Source organism: Solanum tuberosum, unplaced genomic scaffold (genome assembly GCF_000226075.1).
Source record: "Solanum tuberosum cultivar DM 1-3 516 R44 unplaced genomic scaffold, SolTub_3.0 scf00142, whole genome shotgun sequence".
Classification (NCBI taxonomy): Eukaryota; Viridiplantae; Streptophyta; class Magnoliopsida; order Solanales; family Solanaceae; genus Solanum; species Solanum tuberosum.
The window spans coordinates 1,179,096-1,189,610 of record NW_006239067.1 but is presented as its reverse complement, the minus strand read 5'-3'; the positions used below and the strand labels follow the sequence as shown (position 1 = coordinate 1,189,610).

Below are 10,515 nucleotides of genomic sequence, written 5' to 3'. Positions count from 1 at the left end.
AGTTTGGTGTTTCTATTCGTACTTTTCGTAGTGATAATGCCTTAGAATACTTATCATCCCAGTTTCAGGAGTTTATGTCTCACCAAGGAATTATTCACCAAACATCTTGTCCATACACTCCTCAACAAAATGGTGTAGTGGAAAGAAAGAATAGGCATCTCATTGAGACTGCTCGCACTCTCCTCATTGAATCCCATGTTCCGCTGCGTTTTTAGGGGGATGCAGTCCTTTCATCTTGTTATTTAATTAATAGAATCCCCTCATCTTCTATTCAGAATCAGGTTCCACATTCCATATTGTCTCTTCAGTCACATCTCTATTCTATCTCTTCTCGTGTATTTGGGAGCACATGCTTTGTTCATAACTTAGCCCCAGGAAAAGATAAATTAGCCCCTTATGCTCTTAAATGTGTCTTTCTTGGTTACTCTCAAGTTCAAAAAGGGTATCGTTGCTATTCACATGATCTTCGCCGATATCTTATGTCTGCCGATGTAACATTCTTTAAATCTCAACCTTACTACATATCTTCTGATCATCCTGATGTCTCTGAGGTCTTACCCATACCTCAAGTCTTGTCTGTACCGACTTTTGAGGGACCTACGGTAACTTCTCCATCTTCAGTTATAGTGCCACCACTCCTAACTTATCATCGGTGTCCACGTCCAACAATAGTCTCAAATGATTCATATCATGCGCCGGACCCTACTCCCACTGTGGCCTTGCCTCCTGCTAGCCAATCGATTACACTCCATAAAGGTATATGATATACTCGAAATACTAATCCACATTATACTTTCTTGAGTTACCATCGTTTATCTTCACCCCATTATGCCTTTGTATCATCTTTGTCCTCTATTTCCATCCTTAAGACTACTGGAGAAACACTTTCTCATTCTGGATGGAGGCAAGCTATGATTGATGAGATGTCTGCTTTACATTCGAATGGTACTTGGGAGCTTGTCCCCCTTCCTACAGGTAAGTCTACTGTTGGTTGTCGTTGGCTTTATGCGGTCAAAATTGGTTTAGATGGTCAAGTCGATCGGCTTAAGGCTCGCCTTGTGGCCAAAGGGTATACTCAGATATTTGGGCTAGATTATAGTGACACTTTCGTTCATGTGGCCAAAATAGCATATGTCTGTCTTTTTCTATCTATGGCTGTTGTTCGTCATTAGCCTCTTCATCAGTTGGACATTAAGAATGCTTTTCTGCATGGTGATCTTGAGGAAGAAGTCTATATAGAGCAACCACCTGGTTTTGTTGCTCGAGGGGAGTCTAGTAGCCTTGTATGTCGATTGCTTCGGTCACTCTATGGCCTGAAACAGTCTCCTTGATCTTGGTTTGGGAAGTTCAGCACATTAATTCAAGAGTTTGGTATGACTCGTAGTGGAGCTGATCACTCTGTGTTTTATCAGCATTCAGCACCAAATTTGTGTATTTATTTGGTTGTTTACGTTGATGATATCGTTATCACCGGCAATGATCAAGTTGGTATCGCTAATTTGAAGCAGTATCTCTTTCAACATTTCCAAACTAAAGACCTCGACAGACTGAAATATTTTCTAGGTATTGAGGTTGCTCAGTCTAGATCAGGTATTGTTATTTCTCAACGCAAGTATGCTTTAGACATTCTTGAGGAGACAAGAATGATTGGATGTAAACCCATTGACACTCTTATGGATCCGAATGTTAAACTCCTTCCAGGAAAGGGGGAGCAACTCAGTAATCCTGAAAGGTATAGACGGTTGGTTGGAAAGTTGAATTATCTCATGGTGACTAGACCAAATATCTCTTTTCCTGTGAGTGTTGTAAGTCAGTTTATGACTTCTCCTTGTGATAGTCATTGGGATGCAGTTGTTCGTATTCTGCGATATATAAAGTCAGCCCCTGGTAAAGGACTACTCTTCGAGGATCAAGGCCATGAGCATATCATCGGATATACAGATGCTGATTGGGTATGATCACCCTTTGATAGATGTTCTACATCCGGATATTGTGTTTTAGTAGGAGGTAATTTGGTGTCATGGAAGAGTAAGAAATAAAGTGTGGTTGCTCGATCCAGGGCGGAAGCAGAATATCGAGCAATGGCTGTAGCAACTTGTGAGCTAGTTTAGATCAAACAGTTGCTTGAAGAGCTGAAGTTTGGAGAAACCGGTCATATGTAACTTGTGTATGATAATCAAGCGGCCCTTCATATCGCATCAAATCCAGTGTTTCATGAGAGGACTAAGCACATTGAGATTGATTGTCACTTTGTCAGAGAAAAGATACTCTCAGGAGATATTGTTACCAAATTTGTGAAGTCAAATGATCAACTTGCAGATATCTTCACCAAGTCTCTCACCGGTCCTCGTATTAATTACCTTTATAACAAGCTAGGTACATATAATTTGTATGCACTAGCTTGAGGGGGAGTGTTAGAATAGAATATATATACACAATCCTATACATAATATGAATAGTTTATAGTCTCCTATTTGGTAAAGAATTGTATCATAGTGTCTATAAATAGGGTTCTCTATGTAATAATTAAAACACAATTCAATAATATTCTTTTCATATATTTCTCACAATCATTAGGGGTCGTTTGGTTACTGGTTAGAGTTATGCATGTATTAGTTATGCAGGTATTAGTTATGTAGGTATTAGTTATGCAAAGTTTAGTTATGCATGTATTAGTTTAGTTATGCAGAGTTTAGTTATGCAGATATTAATTATGCAGGGTTTAGTTATGCGGGTATTAGTTATGTATGTATTATTTAATTATATAGAGATTACAATACATTATTATAGTAAATATTCTATAAATATATTTTATATATTGTTTATACAATTTTGATACACCAAATATATGAATTAGAATATGATTAACATATGTGCCGACAAAATATATACCACCCAAACTGTAATATTAATAAAATATTTACATTTGGAATCCAAATGTAAACCAGAAAAAAAGAGGTTGTTGATCGTTTGTTAAAAAGAAAATAAAAATAAAATAAGAATGCAGTGCAGTCAGTAGTCAGGTTAAGTTCTCAATAAAAAAATTTAAAAATAAATTAATAGAGGTAAATATGTAATTTACTATTTTAATACATGTATAACTAATACCCGCATAACTTATTCCACCTTTTATCCGCATAATTTATATATAGATTCCCTCATAAGTTATGTTGATATTAATTATGTAGGACTACAAAGAACGCAACCAAACACCGTATAATATTAATACATGAATTAACTTTTATACAATTTTTGAAAACCTACCAACCAAACATGGTATAAGTTTTGTTGACTTTTCTACCTAATAAAAAACTTCTACCAAACATAGAAAAACTAATACAACTTTTAATACATGAATAAAATGACTCTTATACCGTAACCAAACGGCCCCTAGGGTTTAGACACTAAACCTATGATTTATCAGGAAAAAAGAAAAACCAATAGATTGAATATAGAATGCTGAGTGGTCATGATTGAACCACTTCTGATTCTCTGGATAAGTAATTTATTTCATTATTAAAACCTGTACCAAGACCCTCGTCACTGAGCCACTTATTGGGGAAATTTAAAGCTTTCCCTTCAATGTAGGACTCTTACATGAAATGGTAGCAGAGATGATTTCTTCTAAAAAATAGTTTGGGTCACAAAGACTTGTCTATCAAATATAGAGACGAAGTTGCTAATCAAGGTGGTACAAGCATGGGAATACTTAAGTTTTGGTTGGCAAATTGAAAACGGCACCTTCAAAATGTGAATAAAACCTGACCTAGCTACTTGTTTTTCTGAATGATGACATGAAGAGTGCTTGTATTTTGCTGGAATACCTTCAACTTTCAAGAGTATTTTATCTAGTTTGAGATCCAGCATATAGTTCGACAAATTGATTGTGTACCCTGGGATGTCTGCAGCAGGCCTTTACTGTGAAAACTTTGAATGTTATATACATACAGAGATTACACTGATTCTTTCATGCCCCTTCTTTCGTTTCACATTGTTGTAGCATCAAGTAGTTTCTGATTGTTTCTTTTGTATACTTTACAGTTCATGGCTTATAGAATGAATGCAATCATGTTGCAGTCTTTGCCAGCAGCCGAGAATGAAAGCTTTGGACAATTGTTTGTAATTTCAAGAAGTTCATCTATCCTGAATTTCTCCAACAGACTAGAAGTAACTGAACAAATTTCGAAGTTTGGTGTAAAATGTATGCCATCTCCTAATATTAGGTAACATTCAAAAATGTTGGTTTTGAATTATGTAAATATTTACATGACATTGGTTTCTGAAAAATAATTTGTTTCATGGTTTTAACTTTTGCTGCTCAAAATAATTTCAGTTGCATTTCCGAATGTGCAATAGGACCCTTTATGGAATTAAACTAGTTTTTCAGACATTGGCACTTGTTATTTGACATTGAGAGAAGAACTGGAAGTAAATTCGCAATCAATTTTCCTAATTGTAGAAGTTTGAAGGTATTTGAGCTCTTTCAATCCCCACTCTTTGGCCAAAAGTTGATGAAGGGTAGAGTCCCCTTCTTTTTCCTCGCTTTTGCTGCAGGTAGGACAATGTTTAAACTGTCTCTAGTGATGGTAGGCATAGGATTAACTAAGTGAGCCAGGGAAGATTCTTGCTCTAGGTTTAGAAGTATTAGGATTTTATACTAACAGCCTAATAAAAAAAATTGCATGATGAGTTTCTCAAGGCACTATATTCTTTTTACTAATTTCTAAAACTTTATTTTTATCTCCTGGACCACATTGATTTTTTGTAGTATGATTAACAACACATTTGTCATATCTCATAAAAGTTGCAAGCTTGGCTCTTCAAACTTTTGTGTGTAGACATATATGTGCATTAGTTAGTCTTTCATTGATTTCAATCAACTACACCTTAATCCCATACCAAATCATTTATGTGCATCTTTACATGAATCTCCTCATGGAATCACATTAACAATTTTCTTGATAATGAATTTGACTTATGCTGGAGTATGAATCCAAAATATTTGATTACCACTAGATAGTTCTCTGTTGCCAACACAAAGTTGTGTTCTAATTATTCTCTTAATGTTTTAAAATTTGGACACTTGTGTAATTGTGTTAGCTTCTTGAGAGACAAAACTCATGTGCTCAACAAGAAACCAAATGAATGTTGCTTCCCCTTTTATTATTTTGTTCAGATTCTTCTCGAGGTGTAGAAAACAAGAAGTTTCAAGTGATATGTGAGGCTTTTTGTGACACACCCAAATGTAAAAATGGAATATCTATTCTCTTTTACGGGATCAGGCCCCAAATCAGAAAGAAGAGGAGAATTTGCTCATAGATTTAGATATCTGTTGTTTTGTATTTTTGCTCTTTTAGTATTTAGGCATGGTTGGTTATTTAAATTATATAGAGATATTGAATTACTTGAATGTATTGTGGTTAGAATCTATATTATCCATGGAGTGTAACAAAATATAAAAGATTAATATTATAAATTTATAGTTGTGTCTTACTACTGTCATATTCCCCATTTTTCAAAGAACTTTCCAAGATATGCTTCCCGGGACATTGCTTAATATGTTGGAGTTGGTCTTCCTTCGACATAATTCTGTAAGCCAGCGAAAGCAAAGGGTTGCCTTCTGGGTGGAGCTCGTCGCACCAGTCTTGCCTAGTGTGGGTTACCTCTTCTATGTGGTTTGCGAGCTATTGCATAGGAGCGGGGGTTTTACCCTGTGCACACCCAAAGAGTAGCGGCTACGGGTTTCCCTTGTCATAAAAAAAAAAAGATTTGACTGAGGATTCCCCTTTGCTGTACTCTGTACAAAGCATATTACCTGAATTTGAGAAGCAATTTTGAAAACTTTAAACAACTTGTACAGTTAGATTATCTGTTGTTGTTTAATTCTTAGTGCAAACTGGAAAATGCTACTAACGAGATAGAAACTTTATTAGAGTTCGTAGATTCTAAGCTTAGCTGAGGGTCGTACTGTTTTTACCACACATGTACATAAAGTACAGAACTCCCCTTGTGGTGTGTTGTGTTTACAATCATTACCTTTTAAAAAAAATCAAAGAGTTATCATCAACCTATCTGTCTCGGTGTCCAATGGTGCTAGTGTTTGTGTCTGTGCCACTTTGAATAACCAATTCTGTTTATGCTCTGAAAGTCCTGTTTAAAGTTTAGCTTGTATGAGGTCGAATGAGACTTCTGTCAATATGAAGGTCGAATGAGACTCTGTCAATATGAAACTCTGGTGTTGCTTTTCTCCAATAAACAATAAATTGTTCTCTGTGAAACAATGTCAATAATATGCTGGATGGTGGTTGTTGCAAAATACCTGCATTCTTTGAAATCCATGCAAAGTTAACTAATAAGCGAACAAAATATAAAATTTTGTCAAAGAATATGCTGCCAGACACATTTTTCGAGGACTCCCTTCTGGGCCTTAGTTTCTCTCTCCGGTGATCACTCCGATCGCCCAAAAATTCTCCCCTCCTTTATTTTCTTTCTTCTTTATTATGGGTGGGAGTTGTTTCTTCTTTTCAGGTGATAAATCTTTTGAATTTAAGGATATTAGCGAAGGCCAGTTTGTTCTTATTCAGTGAACAAAACGTTCGATTCCCCAGCAAAGTAAAAATCGACGAAAGCAACCTGAGATGGGTTTGCAATGCGCTATAACAGGCTTCTCGGGGATGTAGAAACTTCTACAGAAGAGAAGAAGGCAACGTAATGATCTACATAGGGTATATCAAAATTACAATATTTATAGGCGCTTTCCTACGAATTGAGACTTGGAGGGAGACATGAAAAGTGCTATTATTATTGGCTGGTGTGAAATTGCTTCGAAGATTGGTTGGCAAGCCGACGAACCCAGCTCTTCAAAGGTTCACTACCCAGGGTAAGTCTTCTTTTGAGGCTGCATGCAAACTGAGTTGGCTGGATCTGGCACATCAAGACAAACCCAATTTTTTAGAGAGTGGTGACTGGAAATAAACCTTCGTATTTCAAAATTTGAGAATATGGGCTCCAGTATGAAGAATTTATTGACTTGGTAAAGTAGTGGTGGCAATGCTATGTGGTTAATGGTTCTCCAGATTTCATCCTCTTTTAGAAGTTGAAATCCTTGAAGAGCGATTTGGTTACATGGAATATGGAGTTTTCTGGCAAAGTTTCTACCAAAACTAACAAAACTTTGGAAGAGATTTTAATTCTTGAACAGGCCCCTGAAAAGGGCATCTACGAACATGACCTAACGGACCGTAGGTCCAGTCACGCCCCGTAGATGGTAGACGTAGATGGGCAGGCAAGGCTTGAAGGAAAATCAAGGAATTCTTGACCAAGTGTGGAACCATGGTTACAAACGACGGACCGTAGGTCGACCTACGGGCCGTCCTGCAGTTCCGTCAAATGATTCAGAGAGGGGGTTCCAGTACCTGATTTCGACAAGTCTAAATATGGAGGTACGGAGGAGGATCCACGGACCGTGGATCGAACCACGGTCCGTACTGTTAATCCGTTGATTGTGTTACAGTTGAAGATTTTTGAAGTTGGAAAATTTGCCTAGGTCCTAAACCACGGAAGGGATCCACGGTCCGTAGATCAGTGTCGTAGATCGAAACCGCGTCCTGAAACTTTATTTCCTTATTTCGTTTCCTTTTTAGTTGGGACTTGTTTTCCTATATATAGGGCTTGTAAACCTCTTTTTTTTGTGGGGGGGGGGGGGGAGACCTTATTACTTTTATTCTACAGACTCCAGCTGAAAAGAACAATTATTGCAATTAAAAATGGAATCCAGCAGTTAGCTAAGGCTGAGGAAACATCTTGGAGACTGAAATCAAGATGCCTGTGGTTAAAAGAAGGGGATAGAAATACTAAATACTTCTAAAAAGCTTCTAACTTTCATAGGAGATACAACTGTATTGTTAGGTTGAAGGTGGGGGAGATCATTATTGAGGACAAAGTGCAAGTAAAAGAGGCTATTCTTGACTTCTATTAGAAGTTATATCGAGAGGATGAAGCTTGGAAGCCTACAGTAACCTTTTAAGGCTAGAATTGTTTGAACCAAAATGATAAGGTAGTTCCTGAACGACCATTTGAAGAAGAGGAAGTGTTGACAAGAGCTCCGGTGGCCTTCTATTAGAAATGTTGGGACACTATTAAATATGACGTTATGGTTACCAATCATCATTTTCACAATTTCACAACAATTGCACCATGGTTAAATCTTTCAATGCTTTTTTTTATTGCCCTTATCCATAAAAACAAAGGTGATATTGAACTTAAAGACTTTAGACCTATCAGTCTTATTGGTAGTGTCTACAAGTTGGTGGCAAAGCTAACAGATAGATTGAAAAAGTGATTGGGAGATTAGTCTTAGGCTATCAGAATGCTTTTATTAGAGGCTGACGGATCAAAGGTACAATCGCAAATGAAGTATTGGATTGGAGGCAAAAAAGTGGTGTCCCTGGTCTCTTATTCAAGCTGGATATAGAGAAGGCTTTTGACAAGCTGAACTGACAATATCTCATTTCTATCCTACGGCAAATGGGGTTTGGTGAGAAATGGATCAAATACAGCTTTTCCACAGTTACATATTCTGTTGTGATCAACAGAAGCCCAGTAGGTTTCTTTTCCCTCTTGAGAGAAATAAGACAAGGTGACCGCCTATCTCCCTTCCTCTTCATTCTGGCCATGGAGGGTCTCAGTAGCATGCTGGAAAAGGCAAAACAATTGCAATAGATTGGGTTTTTCGAAGTGGGTAACAACTGTGGTCTTACAGTCCTTGTTTCTCATCTTCTCTTTGCTGATGACACTCTTATTTCCTGTGGTGCTGAGGAGTCTCAAGTGAGGTATCTCAACGACTCAACCTCACCCTTATTATCTTTGGAGCCTTATCTAGGCTCCACATTAACATGTCGAATTGCATTATATACCCTGTCAATATGGTCCCAGAACTAGAGCTTCTAGCCAACATTATGTGTTGTAGCATTGGCACTTTTCCCACTACCTGTCAAGGACTTCAGTAGAGATTTGGAATGTGGTCATTGAAAAGTTTGAGAAAAGATTGGCCTCTTGGCAACTACAATTTCTTTTTCTTGGTGGTAGATCAATAGTGTTCGTGATAGTATTCCAACTTATTTCATGTCTTTGTTCCCAATTCCAACACCAGAAGAGGTTCAATATCAACTTGACAAGTTACAGAGGTCTTTTTTGTGGTAATAGTGAAAGTCACAAATTTTTATCTAGTTAAGTGGGCCAAAGTAACTCTTCCAAAGCATTTAGGTGGTCTTGGTTTAAAGGATTTAGCAGTACACTACAAATATATGCTAATGAAATGGCATTGGAGGTTTAATCAAGATGATGTTGGTCTTTGGAAGGAGATTATCCAAGCTAAATTTGGCAGCATTAGCCATTGGTGCTCCAACCAAGTCTTAATTCCTTATGGGTCTGGATTGTGGAAAGATATCAGGAGATTGTGGGATGAGTTCTTTCTCAACTGTTCCTTTTAAGTGGGAAATGGGCTCATCTTTTATTCTGGAAAGACAAATGGCTTGGCTCTACTACTCTTAAGGATACCTTCTCCAGGTTGGTCCCTATAACTACTAATCCAGATTCAACAATTGCTCAGAACTGGAGGACAACTCATAGAATTTGCACGTAAGAAGACACTTAAATGACTGAGGAATGGAGAACATGATAGCATTGATTGGGAGTTTGCAGAGCAGTCCAGTTCTCACTCATTGAAGTGACAGACTTAAGTGGGGTAGTAACAAGGATGGTTCTTACTCTGTCAGAGAAGGTTACTTGCTTCTGAGCTCAAACAAGGACCTGATTGACCAATGGCCTTGGAAGCTCATCTGGAAAACTAAATTACCACCAAAAGTTTCCTGTTTCTGCTGGATCACCTTAAAAGGAGCTTGTTTAACTCCAGACAATCTCATGAAAAGAAAATTTTCTTTTAGCTAAATAGATGTTACTTGTGCCATTGCACCTCTGAGTCCATTAATCACCTGTTCTTATACTGTCCAGTTGCTACAGATATGTGGAGTGTGTTCCTCTCTTTTTTGGGTCTACAATGGCCTATGCCTCGCACTGTCAGGGAAGTTATTGTCTGTTGGAGTTCTTGGAAAGTTGGGAACACCATCAGAAGAATCTGGTCTATGTGTGGGGGATGGTCTAAAGACAGAGTTCTGGAATGAAATATGGTTAGGGGAAAACAATTTGAGAAACCTATTTCCTCATTTGTATACCCTGAGTTTGCTGAGCAATGCCACTGTGGCACAAGTCTGGAGTCAACAGGGTTGGGATCTAATTTTCAGAAGAGCATTAAACGATTGGGAAATTGAGGAAATTGCCAAGTTATTAGAGGTCCTCAATAATTTCCCAGGTACATCTCCAAGATCTGACAAGCCAATATGGAAAATACACAAGCAAGGGGTCTACACAGTGAAGTCATGCTATTGGAAGATGAACTACAATATTTCATTGACTGAGAGGTGGCCATGGAAACTAATTTGGAAGGTGAAATGTCCA

General features: G+C 37.6%; 1 protein-coding gene across 3 annotated transcripts in view; it reads left to right on the top strand.

The window, feature by feature from the left end:
* Positions 1 to 3,479: 3,479 nt before the first annotated feature.
* LOC102602176 (ycf20-like protein) overlaps positions 3,480 to 10,515 on the top strand; it is an 8,685-nt gene continuing 1,649 nt past the window's right edge. Inside the window, exons 1-2 of one of the 3 annotated variants that reach the window (XM_006352087.2) lie at positions 3,480 to 3,688; positions 4,042 to 4,223. In XM_006352087.2, the coding sequence (XP_006352149.1) occupies positions 4,045 to 4,223 (179 nt within the window). In that variant the 5' untranslated portion in view covers positions 3,480 to 3,688; positions 4,042 to 4,044. Of the gene's footprint in view, positions 4,224 to 10,515 lie in introns of all 3 variants that reach the window. The other 2 variants (XM_006352085.2, XM_006352086.2) reach the window with 2 other exon arrangements.